Raw genomic sequence first — 16,733 nt, 5'->3', positions numbered from 1 at the left:
GGTTCCTTCTGCAAATTTTTACAATTAGGCAGCAAATGTTTTCTACCTTTTGCTACAAAAAGATGTTTTTTTTTTTTTTTTTTTTTTTTAATATATAAAGTATATATAAATAGTGTACACACATACACTCTCCTGGGCAAAAAAATGGGCCAAGCCAAAAATGGCAAAATATATAGTGGTCTTTTAATGGTCTTAACCATTTTAATCACAAATCACTGGTCAGGAAATTAGCAGGAATTGCACAAATACTGTACAGTAACTTGGCACGGAATAGGCTTCCCCTTTATTTTCTTTAAATGTTTAAGCCATGTGGGTAAACTTGTAGACAGCTTTTTACAAGAAGAAGAGTCAGTGTTGTTCCACTCAATGTTAATGGCTTCAAACAATTCATGAATAGTTGAAAAATGTCTCACAGTTTGTTTGAGTTTAATGTGAGACCAAATATTCACTCTGACCAGGCCAAAACATGAGCCTGATGGACTTGTTCTCAAGCCACTGCTTGGTTGTCTTTGCAATTTGGGCAAGACAGGAGTATTGTCTTGTTGGAAAAATAACATCTGATCAATCCTCTTTAGATATTTTTTTAATTATTGGAAGCAAGCCATTCTGCTCCAAAGCATTAAATAGCTTTTCACAGTGAAGTAGCTCATGAATACCAGCAACTAAAAAGGCTCCCCACACAATTACACATCTTCCTCCATGCTTCACTGTGGTAGAGATGCATTTATTATTAGATTTCTCACCAGATTTTCGAAGACACCGCTCTGGAGCATCACCATGCAGTTCGTGTTTCATTGTGATTCATCACTCCACACAACTCTGAATCAAACTTCTCATATTCTGCCAAAAACTTCATTCTGTTTTTGATGTTTTTCTGAGACAGCAGTGGCTTTTTAAGTAGTGCATTTGCATAAATTTGGTTAATTTCCTTACCAGTAATTTGTGGTTAAGACAATTAAAAAGCTTAGTGTGTAGCCATTTTGGGTTTGGCCCAATTTATTTATTTTTGCCCAGGAGTGAGTGTTTGTATATATATATATATATATACACACACACACACACACACACACGCACATACAAACAGTGTTGGGTTTAACGCATTACAAGTAACGCGAGTTACGTTATCAGATTACTTTTCAATTAACAAGTAAAGTAACGTATTACTTTTCAATTTACATGAAATATCTCTTTTTCAAATAATTATTGTTTTTGATTTAATCATCACACTTGCACTAAAACAGTCAGTATTCCTCAAAATGAATAAAAACCGAGAAATATAAACGTAGTATTACTCAAACATGCAATAATTACATTTTAATACAAATATACTTTATGCATTTAATCTCACTTTGTGAACCCTTGTCTTTGCTGCTGACCTTCGATGATCTAATTCAACCATACTAATAATAAGAAAAAAACACTTTAACATCACATTTATGTTTCATTTATTTATTTTTTATTTTTGTTTTGCTGGAGTAAAGTGTTAAACTTTCTTCTGCGTCTTATTCTTCTGCAATCCAGAATTGCAGCACAGCTGAAAGGTTGGTCTGAGCTGCGCCCTCTACTGTACAGGCGTGAATTTGCGGGCCTTTACGTTTGCCAAAAATAGAACTTTTTTTTATTATTAAAAATGCAAGCAAGCCCAGCCCAGGTGAGAAACCAAAAAAAAAAAAAAAACAACAACACATCATTTCCTTAAAAGTGAGACTTTTAGTGAGAATAGACTACCATTTTTTTCTTGTTTTAAGCATAAACTTGATTAAACTGTTTAAGGATATTCAAATATTTTACCGGACAACAAGATAAAAACGATTATATATTTTTGCAGTGTAATAATGGTCTGTGTTTGTGTATTAAAAAACAAAATGATTAAATGTTTTTTTAATGTTCTTTTTTTTAGCAAAGAGAACAGTTTACTAACGTTAAGAGTGATTAATAGAAATATTTATGTATAATATTTATGTGTTTATTTATTTATTCATAAATGAATGAATGACAGCGTGCATATTTGCTCTTATTAAACACCTCTGCGTCACTTTGGATACCGGAAGTGAGGGCACATGGTCATATGACTGACCGGAGCACCGCTTGACAATTCCACAGTATGTACAACCGCGAAAGTAGTCCCTACCTCACAAACACAACATAACGAGATGTCAGAAAATACTTTATTATCAGTCGAGCTCGCTCAACAAGCCTTGCTTCAAATACTTTAGTTTTTTTCTGATGTGTAGTTTTCAGAAAAATACGAGTTTGAGTTGACAAAAATAATGTAAATATAGTGTGTCCGTATTAATGCGCGGAGGGAAAGCACAGCAGCTGTGTGTGAGAGAAGCGTTGGTTACATTTCTGACACCTCTGTCTGTTTCTGAGACAAATCTCCTTTAACAACCATGAAGTTTCAATACAAAGAAGAGCATCCTTTTGAGAAGAGGCGATCAGAGGGAGAGAAAATCAGGAAGAAATATCCAGACAGGGTTCCTGTAAGTCCGTTTGTGTCGTTTGAAATGTGTAAACAGAAGCTCGCGCTGTAGTGAACCAAAACAAACCAGTAAAACGTGAAAGGCGTGATGTATCTAACGTTACATGATTTTAACGGTTCGTCCATGATGAAACAAACTCATCTCGTGCTCATTCGTTCTTTCCAAGCATAATTTAGTCGAACATAAACGGGTTTAGCTTCAATAGCACATGAAGGGCGAAACTGCTGAAGGCCATGTTGATGTCTCATCTGACATTCTTTATCATTATTAAAATAAAAAGTCTATACATGTTATGATTGTTAATAGCGTATTTGAACGATTATAAATCACTCTTTTAAGATCTTCTTTGAAAGGCGAACAATTCAATATCCATTCAGCTCGGTTTGTGTGTTTTTTTTAATGGTCTCATCTGCTTTAATCCACGAGGCTTGATAAAAAGATTGAACTCATTTAGTGTAATGCGATGTGTATGATCTTATTTAAATAGCGTTTGTGAGGTAAAATAATGCATTTAGGACCATGTTGAAGTGGTGAGTCTTAAAATAGCCAGTCAACTTGTTTACATCCACAAGGTTGGCTTTGCTTACCTTATAAATAACCAAGCCAGTAAAACAGCAAAAAAAAAAAAAAAAAAAAAAAAGCTATCCTCTAAAGATTACATTTTGAAATCACTTTAATATTGATGTCATTATATTTTTATCTGTTTAGACCGCTTACAACCAAAAGAAGGTGATGTTTTGTAGCATATAAAAAAGTGTGGTAGTCATTTTGATATCTGGATCAAATGAATCAATTGTTTTAAATGCCCAGTTTTTACAAATTCTAAAATCAGACTATAAAAGTGACTATAAAAGTAGCTCTAAATATTGTACACAATATAACACAGTGTGTACGTTATACAGCTCTACTGTCCTGTATCTCTGTAGAATTTGATGTAATGTATGTTTTTGTTGGAATATTATGGAATGAAGGGATATTTTTTTTCCATACTTTGGAAGTCAATGGTGTACCACAAATGTTTGGTTACAAACATTCTTCAAAATATCTTCCTTTGTGTACAGCAGAATACAGAAATTTAAACTGGTTTGGAAAAACTTGAGGGCGAGTAAATGACAGAATTTTAATTTTTGGGTGAACTATCCCTTTAAAGGTTTAGTTCACCCAAAAATGATAATAATGTCATTTATTACTCACCCTCATGTCGTTCTACACCCGTTAGACCTTCGTTCATCTTCAGAACACAAATTAAGATATTGTTGATTAAATCCGATGGCTCAGTGAGGCCTCTATTGAGAGCAAAGCCATTCAAACTCTCAAGGTCCATAAAGGTACTAAAGACATATTTAAATCAGTTCATGTCAGTACAGTGGTTCAATATTAATATTATAAAGCGACGAGAATATTTTTGGTGCGCCAAAAAACCAAAATAACGACTTATATAGTGATGGCCGATTTCAAAATACTCCTTCAGGAAGCTTTGGAGCTTTATGAATCTTTTGTTTTCGTATTAGTGATTTGGATCTCCTATCAAACGGCTAAACTGCTGAAATCATGTGACTTTGGCGCTCCGATTCACTGATTCGATACGTAAAGCTCTGAAGCAGTGTTTTGAAATCGGCCCATATAGATATTTGTTGAAAAGTCGTTACTTTGGGGTTTTTTTAGCGCACAAAAATATTCTTGCTTTATAATATTAAGGTAGAACCACTGAACTCACATGAGTTGTTTCAAATATGTCTTTAGTACCTTTATGGACCTTGAGAGTTTGAATGGCTTTGCTCTCAATAGAGGCCTCACTGAGCCATCGGATTTCATCAACAATATCTTAATTTGTGTTCCGAAGATGAATGAAGGTCTTATTGGTTTAGAACGACATGAGGGTGAGTAATAAATGAAATTATTTTCATTTTTGGGTGAACTAACCCTGTTCGTGGTCATTGAATCTTTTGCACTCGGGATGTTGTATAGTCATACTGCTTATTTTTTGTTTATTCAACATTGTGGCTGATATATAGATTTTTTTTCAACACATGTTAAAAAATTGCTCTGCATTTGAGTCTTTCCCATTCATTTCCTATGGTCTGTCAATTCTGACCGTGAACAGCCAATGTGTGACTTTTTTTCATGACCACTTAAACTCATCAAATGCAGTCCAGTTTTTTTGTTTGTTCAGATTACATATCTTAGAAACCCTTGAAACAACTTTTGAAACACTAATTTTGAGGAAACCATTTTTATAAAACAAAAAAGTGAAATCAGCCAACACATTCAACAAGACACATTTGAGTTAGTGAATTTTCTGACAGCTACAGTTAACTGATATCTGAAGAGAGCCATGGCTGCATATATTTCATATACGTAATGTTGGATAACAGAAGAATTTGCTACTTTTGTTACTTTTAGGTGGCATTTTCCTCCAAGACCGTGATAATTTCTGACCCTTAAATGGACATTTTCATTTGAAAAAAAACAAAACAAAAAGCATGAATAATTAGCGGTCTTAAGTAGTCTTAGGTCCAAAAGTGTTTTGTATGGTTATCTTGTTCCTCATCTGCAGCCTAATTATCAAAAATAGCACAGCTTTTCTCAGATCCTCTTTGCACTATGTCAAAAATCACCCTTGGTGGGCTTGAAGCATGAAACGAATGAGCAAAATCAAATGAGTAAATCATCGTTTCATATAAGTCTACATTAACTGTACCAACTGGACCGTTTCTACACTAAAAAAAAGTGTTTGATTCTGTACTAGGTAATTGTGGAAAAAGCTCCTAAAGCCAGAATAGGTGACCTAGACAAGAAGAAATACCTGGTCCCCTCTGACCTGACGGGTAAGTCGTTTTATGTTTCTAAAGATTTTTACATTTTTGTTTAGCATTTTTATGTTGGCATAGTAAAAGAACACGCCCCTATTATGCTATTCTAAAGGTTCCTAATGTTGTTTTGGAGGTCTCCTACAATTGGTTTACATGCATCCAAGATCAAAAAACACTTTAATTCTTTAACTTTAATTCAAAACACTTTAATTTTAATTCAAAGTAGACGACGTTCGTGGGCAGCCAATGAAGACATTAGGCTGGCGTTATGCAAATTTTCAGGAAGTGAGACTGGAGTAGGGTTGTGAAAAGTACCGACTTTGCTGTTGAGTAGATTCGTAAACAACTCTGATTGGCCATTGTGTTCACGGGCTCAACAGGTATGTCTGTGATTGTATACAATGACATGTTGTAAATAGACATTTGTGACAATCTTCACCGGGCGCCTACACAGATACACGGGAGTGTTTGAAAGCAGGCGTCTATCAGCGGATATATTAGGGATCCGCTGATAAACGCCTGCTTTCATACGCTCCCGTGTGTATCTGTGCAAGCGCTTGGTGAAGAGTGTCACAGACACTTTTTATTTACAATATGTCATTGTAGTCAATTAAAGACATCTGATGAGCCCGTGAACACAATGGCCAATCAGAGGTGTTTAAAAACCCGCTCAACAGTGCTCAAAATGCTAGAGGGAAATGCTGGTACTTGTACTCATTTCAGGCCGTTTAGAATCGGTTCTTTCTTTTAGGAGACAGTAACTCCATTTATCGTGCACTTTGATCTTTAAAACATTTTACATTCACAAACAGCTATATAACACTACATGAAAGGTAATAAAAAAGCATAATAGGGGCACTTTCATGTATGTTTTTATTTCTATGGTGTTTTATACTATGGATTTTTTTGCAGTGGGCCAGTTTTACTTTCTCATCCGAAAACGAATCCACCTGAGAGCCGAGGATGCTCTCTTCTTCTTCGTAAACAATGTCATTCCGCCTACCTCTGCCACCATGGGCCAGTTGTACCAGGTATTTGTCTCTTTTCTTTCATTGTTTTGTCATTTTATTTTGTTCCTCTGATAATTTCACGTTCTCGCACACAGGAACATCACGAAGAAGATTTCTTCCTTTACATCGCCTACAGTGACGAGAGTGTGTATGGAGAATAGAGCCAAAGGGAAATGACCCTCACCTTCCTCTCTTTCTTCCTTTTAAAACAATATATAGACGTCATGCTGGCAGCCTAGAGCTCTCAGAACTGAAGTATCAGATGCACTTTTGCTTAAATTTGATCATATCTCCTTTCATGTTTTTATCCTTTGGTTTAACATTCGTTTCTGATGTTTATTAAGAATTAACTAAGCAGTTTTTCATTATTCCTACAAAATGGTGTCTTACAAAACGGTCAGGCACTAGCTCTAATACAATGGAAATGCCACTGATACTGTTACATTTTGAATTGATTTCAGCTTTTGTTTCCTAGTCATGCTCATTTCAGATGTTTCTGACCATAAACGAATGTTTGCTCTTTCTAGATGGTTTCTAACTAGCATGTGCAGTCCAGCACTCGCTGGTCAGTTAGTTGAGAATTCGGACTGAAGTGTATTCTGTTATCAGCTAAATCTAATATGCTGTTGTTACTTTGATTTACTTTTATTATTGTACCTAAAAATGTAGATGGGTAGATTTATTTTAAGTTGTAAATCTAAAGTGCAAGTTTTATTTGCAGTTTTTTTTTTTTTTTTTTTTATCTTGGTATTCAGTTGTATTTCTGGTACCCTTGACGATGACCATATAAACCAAACGCACGCAAAATTTGTCTTGTCATTTTATTTCACAATCTGGTAAACACAAACTGTTATGCTTGTTATGGAAGCTCAGAAGGAAACAGCTGTGCAACAATTCAATAATAAAAAATAAAAAAAACAATAGCTTTTTTTTTTTCAAAGGGGACCTATTATGCCCCTTTTCACAGGATGTAATATAAGTGATGTCCCCAGAATGTGTCTGTGAAGTTTCAGCTCAAAATACCCCACAGATCATTTATTATAGCTTGTCAAATTTGCCCCTATTTAGGTGTGAGCAAAAACACGCTGTTTTTGTGTGTGTCCCTTTAAATGCAAATGAGCTGCTGCTCCCTGCCCGCTTTCCAAAAGAGGACGGGGCTTTAACAGCTCGTGCTTTGGTTGCTCAACAACAACAAAGCTGGAGAATCTCACGCAGCCAAAATGATGATTGTCAGTAACGGTGTTCAGCCTTACATTGTTCAAACCGGAGTCGACACTGATGGAGAGACTTACAACTTTTAGAATACATCTGGATGTTTCTGAATGGTTAGTGGATAAATTTATGTAGTTGCTGTGGAGTTGATTCAACTCATGGACTAGCATGTGCCGTCATGTTAATCTTTTGTGCAAATCCAGCGTTGAATTGTCCCTCATTTGTGAAGCAGTCTGGCATAAAATGGCGGCATGGTAACAACACTCTACTACAATAACTCTTCCTGTTCTCTAAAACAACCCAACATGGCCTCGCCCCCTTTGTTGCGTGTTCTCGGGTGCAGGGTTTATGTAAAGTTTAGGGTAAGTGATGTCACTAACCCAGGAAGAAGCTCGTTGTAGTCCCTACTAGCTGTTAATTGTACTCTTAAAACAGCAAATTTTTTAAAAGAAATATCTCCCTTTGCATTGAACTGTTGTAACTTTGCAGATGTTGTTTAACTCTAACACCAACATTACACACTAACTAAAGTTAAAAAAGTGAAATCATAATCAAGGACCCCTTTAAATGTAAATCCAGACAAGTTTTCTGGTCGTCAGGAGATAAATGATTGAGTAAGGTATATGTATGTATATATTAATTATATATATGACGTCCAGTGTTTTATTCATTTTTTTTTTGTTGATGTGACAAAATAGTTGATGTTGATGTGACATAAACTACAAATGAGCCACAACAAAACTACGACTCCCATGTTTTGTCACATCTGATTTCCGGTTAGTATCCGCTTCAAAATAAAAGTCCGATTCGTTACTTTGAGAAGAATCTTCATCTGTTGCACCGATTCACGAATGACCGAATTGTTCTTAAAAAAAAAAACCCATTGTTATAGTCAAATGCTTGGTTATGAACAAAGAGCAGAAATGTTACAAAGAAAACATAGTTAATAAATATCTAAATATATTTAATATTATATATCTTTAATTAAAAAAAAAAAACATCTTAAAAAGCTTTATGCATACAAAGACATTTTAAAATGAATTTTAGTAATGTTTAAGGGGAATTCAAATTATATTATGCTTAACAAAACTATGTTTTTATGAGCTGAAAATGGCAACAATTTGAAATGAGACATGAAATTACAATAACACCCTTAACTAGAATAATAATGATTATCAGGGCATGTGATGACGCCATTTCGTCGTGACATAAAAGAATCACTGGATTGTGTTTGAACCGGTTCTTTGAAATGAACTGTTCGAACACATTGAATCGCGAAAATGAGCTGGATTTGCACATGATGCCATGGAAACGCGACGCTCTCCTGGATTGACCATAAATGACCTCGGGAAAATAACAGTTCGTTGGCGGTGACAACAAGACACAGTATGCCTCACAAAGCAGTTAAAGTGATTGTTGAACTCCACCTGAGGGCGGTGAGGATTTTATGATAATTATCTTAGTAAGATCAATCGAACTAACTGTGGATAGAGACGGTCAGGAAATGAAAACGCTGTGCATGGCGACAGTAGGCCTATATAGGATATGCAGTGCAGACATGTGCCATTCTGTTACCTGGGAAAATTGAGAGTTTTTTCATATTTGTATTTTAGATAACCTGTCCAGGTGTACATCTACCAGCCAAAGATGATGTTTACCTCAGTGTGAGTCTAATGAATCAATATAGGAAGTCAGAATGTCTTCCTGCAGTGTTTCCATTACTGATTCGGGAGAAAATAAGGTTTGAAAAGGTGGTGTGATTTTATCATTCTATCTATTTTAAATAAAGTTTAAAAAGCCATCTAGCTGTTTTGTAAACTCCCACATTTTTTTCTTGTAGATATTGAATTACGCCACCGATCCTGCAGCAATAGCCGAATTCCTGCAGTGTGAGCTGCTGCTTATTCCCTCTTTTCCCTCCTTCTTTATTACTTAATCTTTGCCAATTCTCCTGTCTTTCCTTGTGATAAAGAAGTACACTTAAACATATACACATTCAGTACAATGAAGCGCACTTCTTTTTCACAAGGCATGTTAAAGTATGTTTCTCCTCTTTCCAAGGTGAAACAGTGAAAATAGAACTCATTCAGTTGATTCCTCCAGGTACATCTGATATTATTTCTCAAACATTACTAAATTATTCATGTTGCAGATTGCTGACCACAGTTGAATCTCTATTTGCTTTTTATTGCCCTTTTACAGCTGGAGAAATATTGGCCAGTTTTGAAGAAGATGCTCGAAGTTTTCTTTTCCCAGAGCCGAAGCTGGTCCCATCTTTCTCTGGAGTAGAGAGAGAGGTATTAATGACACGGCATCCCACTTTTTCTGTAAGTGCTTATTTATCTACCGCACTAATTTAATTTATATGCTTAACATCAACAATAATGGATTACTGTGCATTATTAAAATGGAAAATCTGTCTTTATATCCATTGATTCATCTCAGGGTATCTCTCCAAGATTAGAGTTCTCCACAAAGACGACAATCAGTGAAATCTCCAGTAACAATGGCTTCCTGAGTGTTCCTGTGGTAAAAACACAGATTTGGAAATGGAAGAACAATTTTAGCTGTATTGCTTTATAATATTGATTGCAAGAACTTGTAAGATGTTTTATTTGCTTTAGAGGGCAATGACGAGGAAAACCTCAAAAAAGTCACGGAAACAGGGCATCACCTCATCTCAAAGACATCTCTCGTCTGTTTCATGCAGTCAGAGAGGACACCCCAACAGAGATCAGGTATCAGATGTTCCTCATTTGTCCTCATTTATATATATATATATATATATATATATATATATATATAAAACCCTGTATATGTATATAAAACTAAACTAAAAAATATAAAAATAAAAGCTAATTAAAAAAAACCAAAAAACTAAAATAGCACTGATTTTATATATATATATATAACCAGTGTTATTTTTTTTTTAATTAGCTTTTATTTTTATATTTTTTAGTTTAGTTTTTATAAATTTTTCTTTTTCTTTTTTGAAATATTGCAAATTAGGTTTCATTTATTTTTATTTCAGTTTTAGTTTTGTTTTATTTTATTTATTTCCAGTTAATAATTTTAGTGCTTCAACTCAAACTTATTTTAGTTTATTGCCAAGGCAACATTTCTAATTTTCATTTAGTTTAAGTTTTTCAACTAATATTTATATTTTATTTCAGCTTTATCCACATACAGTAGATAAATAATTAAAAATACAGTATTCCAGTATACAAAAATGTTGTGAGAATCATGGACCTTGATGCTCTGTTGTGTTACAATGATGTTCAAATCGTTTGAGATCCTGGTTGGTTGTTTTGGTTTTTGATGAACTAGTGATGGCCAACAGAGGGCAGAAAAGCTTGTTGGATCAAGCCACAAGACACTTTGTTTCCAGTGGCCAGTGACATAAACTGCTTAGACTAGTCTTAAATGGTTAGTTCACCCAAAAAATGAAAATTCTGTCATTAATTACTCACCTTCATATCGTTCTACACCCTTAAGACCTTCGTTCATCTTCAGAACACAAATTAAGATATTTTTTGATGAAATCTGAGAGGTATATGACTTGTCCATAAACAGCAATTTAACCACCACTTTCAAGGTCCAGAAAGGAATTAAAGACATCGTTAAAATAGTCCATGTGACTGCAGTGGTTCAACCTTAATTTTATGAGATGACGAGCATACTTTTTGTGCACAAAAACAAACATTATTGGCTGAGCCGGCGTTCTGACGTAGAACCTGGAAGTGCAAGAATGACACAGATGAGAGAATATTGTTGAATAAAGTCGTTATTTTTTTGTTTGTTTTTGCACACAAAAAGTATTCTCATCTCATAAATTTGAGTGTTTCGAAGATGAACGAAGGTCTTATGGGTGTAGAACGACATGAGGTTTGAGTCATTAATGACAGAATTTTCATTTTTGGGTGAACTAAACCTTTAAAAGTGAGTCATCTAAGACTGGTCCTAACTATTTAAAGTCCATTACATAAAAAGTTAGATCTGTCTATTTTGAGTCGGAAAACTACAACTGATTACCCCTTTGTTAACTGGTAGTTGGTCAAGATAGTTCTTAAGACTTACCATAGTGGCTAAGTTTATGCCTCTCAGTTCCTGAATGTCTGTGTGTTTGTGCTTACTTGGCCCACGGTAGGTTCAAAGGTCAGGTGGACGGTCCTCTTCCCGTTATTCACCTGTCTCTGACAGAAACTCCAGATTAAGGAGTCTGTCACCACATCAATCAAAACCATCCAGAGAAGCAGGTATGAATGCTATAACACCATTAATGTATTTGTCATATTTGTTCATGCTGTAGATCTGAATACGCTTTTAGCACTCTTTTTTTAAGTTTAGTGATGTCTGACTTTAACCAACTGAATGCTAATTGGTAAACCATACTTATTCTGTGTACTGCATGTTTTTCTTCAGGAGACCCGAGAAGAAGCTATTCCAGACCTTGGGTTAGTTGTAAATATTGTTTGTCATTCTCTGTCTATTACTCCATTAAACACAAAATATTGATCTGGAAGTTAAAAACAGTCTAGATTAACTAATGGAAGAGTCAGATGAGTACAACCCTTGCAAAAAAGGTGTACACGTGACATACTTTTATTAAGGAAATAATACACTTTAAAGGAATATTCTGGCTTTGAATGGCGGTAGCAACATCTGTTCTACTGTATTGTGTATCCGACTGTAACGGATTGTTGAAAAAGAACAAATGTACGGAGAGGACTTGGTTCTATGCATCAGTTGTTGATTGGATTTTGAGATGTGGGTGTTGAACTCAAAAGTACAGGCAGATGAATGTGAGCTTGAACAGGCTGGTTTAAGTGACAGAATGATTGGAGAGGTCCGGCATACTTCACCAGCAGGGCTTGACATTAACTTTATTGCTCACCAGCCACTGTGGCTAGTGGTTTTCCAAAGTTACTAGCCACTCAGCATTTTCATTGACCACAATTTTGCTGTTGGGAAATTACATTTTATATGATTAAAGTTGACTTTGACATGCTGAAATGACTTGATTTTGAGTCATTTTACTTGATTAGCTAGATTTAAAACCCTTTCAAACTTTCAAATGCAGATTGACCACCTAAATCAAGACTATGCCTACATGGTGTATCAGCTGGTATGTACGGGTAATATGACCATAATATGATAAATTTTATAATTGTATAAGTTATTTTTGTTAGGCTATATAAAAAGAACAAAAGAAGGAAATTAGCAAATTACAAATACAATAGTAAATTAAACAGCCTAAACTCTTTTTTCAGATACAGTAGGTTTATTTAACATCTTCTGTTGTTTGATTAACATCAATGACAGACAGGTATTTAATTGGGCTGCTAAATGCATGTACGTAATATACTGACACATATCCAGTTTTTACCCACCTGTTTACGTCCACTTAAGCCATAACCGACTATATCCACGCGAGATACTCCACACGATAGACATTTTAACATCTGTGTGTGCGTGTATTTGACTATTCAGGCGCAAAGATCAGAACTGATCGCGCGCGACAGAGAGAGAGAGAGCGCGCGCACGCGAGAGAGCGCTTCTGTTGTGTATCATTCAGTGCGATTCCGCCGATCCCGCCTTCACTAACTGAAAGTTAATCGATAATGAATTGTGATCGGATTGTAATTTTGTGCTACGACGGGCTTAGCCACCTTTCATTTGGTTGAAATTATATCCAACCCGCCAAAGTGGCTAGTGGGAGTGTCTGTCTTACCCGCCACAGCTGAAGTCCATCCGCATTTGGCGAGTTGGCGGGTGATTATTGCTTTAACCATGTAAACCAGCGCTGTGTTACTCCACATATGCAGCGAAAAGAGTGGAAGCAGCCAACTGCAGCATAAGCATAATAAAAGCTCCGCTGGACTCCTGATCGGTGTGTATTGCAGGTGTCTTTCATTAGCATTTGCTCCAGCGGCCACCTCTAGCTCCGAAAATGACATATTGTGCCTTTAAAAGGTAAAAAATAATAAAAAATAAGGCATAGATTGGTTGAAAAACAGATTGAGCGAAACAAAAATGCAGTTAGCTGAACTTTAGAGTGTTTTTTTTTTTTTTTTACCCAGTTAAGTACATCTTTATATGTAATTTAATAATTTTATTGTCTTTGAAATATAATGTGATGGATTGGCTGCCTCCCCCTTATTATCAGCGCCACCCCGTCCTTTAAATCGCCACCCTTCGCCAGGTTCCCTACAGGAGTGGGTGTGAGAGAGAGGAGGGGAGCTGTAACAACCAGGACTGGTGGCGCATGATGAGGCACACCTGAATCAAAAGGAGCCTTGTCACTGACGCTGTTAAATGCTCTCTTTGAGAGACCGGTCTCTTTCTCCTGTGCATCACACTTGTGTCCTCGTATGTCCAGGAGGGAAGCGGGGAGGGATTACTGCACCGCCAAAGCTGCCGAGTCGCTGGACTCAAATTCCTGGGTAGAAGCAAGCAACGCCGGCGTCGGGCTAGAATTCGCAGGCGATCTTGCACCTCAAATCTTGCCTACGGTCCCAGGGAAGCCGAGCCAATACAGAAGCCGCCGCCCAATGCAATGAAGAGGGGAGCGCATGTGGCCGCTGGGACCCCGCCTCCTCTTACCTCGTCCAAGTCCCCTTAAAACTCCTTGCCTTCACAACTCCCAGTCACAGCGAAGATGCCAGTTACCCTGTTTATTTAAAAACTTTAACCCCCATCGACACTTTGTTGCCTTTTGGACATTTTATGTTTTATTCTATGTTAAATAAAAGCCTCTCTGAGGCCTGACACCACACCCACTGTGTCTGTTGTTGCTCCTGCTGCCACAGTGGTGGAGAATGCGGGCAAGACGGAGCTTAGACTCCCCCTTATTATCAGTGCCACCCCGTTACCTTAAATCACTGCCCTTCACCAGGTTCCCGACAGGATTGGGTGTGAGAGAGAGGAGGGGAGCTTTAACAATCAGGACTGGTGGCACATGATGAGGCACATCTGAATTGAATGGAGCCTCGTCGCTAAATGCCGAGTGTGCCTCTCCTCAAGAGACCGGTCTCTTTCCCTTGCACATGAATGCTGGTGTCCTCGTAGGCCCAGGAGGGGAGCAAGGAGGGATTCTCACACCGCCAAAGCTTTCAAGTCACCGGACCCAAGTTCCCAGGGAGCAAGCAACGCCACCGTCAGGCTGGCCCCTCGAATACCGCGACCCCAGAGAAGCTGAGCCGCTACCGCTCACACCCTGGATTGAAGAGGGGAGTGCGTGCGGCTGCCGGGACTCCACCTCCTCTTACCTGTGCAAAATCCCCTCAACACTTCCTGCTTTCACAACTCCCAGTCATAGCGAGGACTCTAGATCCCCTGTTTATTTTGGGCACTTTCATTGCCATGGACACTTTATTCCCCTTTTTGGACATTTTATGTTTTATTTTATGTTAATTAAAAGCCTCTCCGAGGCCTGACGCCACACCCACTGTCTGTCATTGCTCCTCCCGTCACACTGGTTAAAGTCATTCCTACTGAAGCTTGTATCGAAATGAAACATGTAATTTAGTACATTTATAATACATTAATTTTAAATGTAATATCAGAAAACTCACTACAGAATATTGCTTTAATATTAGTCAACACCTCAAAATAAGTGTAAACACTCCTTTAAAACACGACAAAAGCTTGTAAAAAAATATGAAATGTTTTTTAATAAAGTAATTTTTTTAAATTGACATTATTACTGAGTGTACTTAAGTGTGTTAAGGCCCTGTCCCAAATGGCACACTTCATATGTGCTTACGGTCTTGTGGACTTACAATGGCCGCTGCGTGCGCGTGAAGGCCTCGAGACTGTAGAGTGTCCCATTTGTCATTTTAGGTTTCAGAAGGGTGCTCGCGAGCACCCCCTTTACAGCCGATATGCACCCTTGATGCGCCCTTTTGCCGAGCTCCACAGCAGACTCCTACCCGACAGACTAAGTGGCGTTACGTCACAAAACCGTGAGGGTTTAGGGTACCATTTGAGACAGGGCCATAGTCATGAAAGTGTACTCTCTTTAAGTACACTTAAGTGGCCTTTTATTTAACTAATATTAAATTATCTGCAAGTAGTTTTAAAACAAAAAAATACTCTACAAATGCACATTCAACACAATTAAGCGCACTTCTTTTTCACATGGGTATTTCTCATGAAAAGCCAGACATCAACTGACACTGTCCTTCATTATATTAGATGGGTGATGAAGACTCTTCAGACACAGATGATCTCCTCGACTATGCTGAGGAAGTAGGCCGTCATCATTCCCAAATGGGATATGAGGGATCTCCCAGCCCAAGCCACTCCAACATGGAACGCCAGAGGCACAATGGGTATGTTTGTGTGTGCTCCCCAGGTAGAGTTGCATGAATGAATTTGATTGTTTTGTAGAACTGGCTCTGACTTTCCACATCACACAATTTGAAGTATCATTCGTGTCTGTAGCAGTACGAGTTTTAATACATTGGTTTGAGGGGTTTGTTCAAATAACTGATCTTAAGTATGAGCAATTGTAATAGTGATGCCTTATTATTATTATTATTTTTTAGATAAATATTGTGTTATTTTCTGCAGCTCTCTCTTGGGCTCTCCTGACCTTTGGGAGGAGGTTCAGGAACGGGTTCAGAGCCTTTTAACATCTCCCAAAGCAGTTCATAGACTAGCCTGTGTGAGTACCACTTAAATGCACACACACATACACACAAACATGGTTTCAGAAATAATTGCTGTGGAATATTATGCCGATAGTGGGATGGATCATTTAGCCTCCTCTGCCTCTGTTTTTGATGTCAGGGTGCCACCGACTCTGAGATAGACGAGGTACTGATACGGAGATGTGTTTTGGCCCACTCGTGCCCATTTTAAACACCAGTGTGTGCTATAAAGAAGTGGTACGTATATGCTTTTATTATAAATTATGGCCAAGACTCTTATTATTGTAATTTTATTGACAGTATTCTCGTTCTTTTTTTCTGTAATTTCATAATTACTTGTCATTTAAATGTCAGACGAATGTACTGACAAGCCTTTATAACAAGCCTAATTTAATTTCTATTGAAATGTGTATGTCATGTATTTAAATATATGTTACATATTTGTAATGAAGGTGCAATTTTGTACATTAAAATATTTTAACTTTAAAATTTAATATCAAAAAACACACTAAAGTTAAAATTATAATCAAGTGCTTCACATGTACTTTAGCATGTTAGTCA

The 16,733-nt window shown here is 37.0% G+C and overlaps 2 protein-coding genes across 2 annotated transcripts in view; both read left to right on the top strand.

Moving 5' to 3' along the window:
- Nucleotides 1-2,264: 2,264 nt before the first annotated feature.
- gabarapb (GABA(A) receptor-associated protein b) lies at nucleotides 2,265-7,113 on the top strand. Its single transcript, XM_051899531.1, has 4 exons — nucleotides 2,265-2,483; nucleotides 5,233-5,311; nucleotides 6,209-6,327; nucleotides 6,402-7,113. Exons 1-4 carry the CDS (start codon nucleotides 2,394-2,396, stop codon nucleotides 6,465-6,467), a joined length of 354 nt encoding a protein of 117 aa, XP_051755491.1. The 5' UTR covers nucleotides 2,265-2,393; the 3' UTR covers nucleotides 6,468-7,113.
- Nucleotides 7,114-7,251: 138 nt separating this feature from the next.
- spata6l (spermatogenesis associated 6-like) overlaps nucleotides 7,252-16,733 on the top strand; it is an 11,386-nt gene continuing 1,904 nt past the window's right edge. Inside the window, exons 1-12 of the mRNA XM_051899530.1 lie at nucleotides 7,252-8,954; nucleotides 9,132-9,269; nucleotides 9,359-9,407; nucleotides 9,580-9,621; nucleotides 9,721-9,845; nucleotides 9,964-10,047; nucleotides 10,143-10,256; nucleotides 11,666-11,774; nucleotides 11,941-11,972; nucleotides 15,715-15,851; nucleotides 16,093-16,186; nucleotides 16,312-16,409. Of these exons, the coding sequence (XP_051755490.1) occupies nucleotides 8,907-8,954; nucleotides 9,132-9,269; nucleotides 9,359-9,407; nucleotides 9,580-9,621; nucleotides 9,721-9,845; nucleotides 9,964-10,047; nucleotides 10,143-10,256; nucleotides 11,666-11,774; nucleotides 11,941-11,972; nucleotides 15,715-15,851; nucleotides 16,093-16,186; nucleotides 16,312-16,383 (1,044 nt within the window). The 5' untranslated portion in view covers nucleotides 7,252-8,906 and the 3' untranslated portion in view covers nucleotides 16,384-16,409. The remainder of the gene's footprint in view (nucleotides 8,955-9,131; nucleotides 9,270-9,358; nucleotides 9,408-9,579; nucleotides 9,622-9,720; nucleotides 9,846-9,963; nucleotides 10,048-10,142; nucleotides 10,257-11,665; nucleotides 11,775-11,940; nucleotides 11,973-15,714; nucleotides 15,852-16,092; nucleotides 16,187-16,311; nucleotides 16,410-16,733) is intronic.

Source organism: Ctenopharyngodon idella, chromosome 7 (genome assembly GCF_019924925.1).
Source record: "Ctenopharyngodon idella isolate HZGC_01 chromosome 7, HZGC01, whole genome shotgun sequence".
NCBI lineage: Eukaryota > Metazoa > Chordata > Actinopteri > Cypriniformes > Xenocyprididae > Ctenopharyngodon > Ctenopharyngodon idella.
Note: the sequence above shows the minus strand (reverse complement) of the source record. Positions and strands in the feature narration are given on the sequence as shown.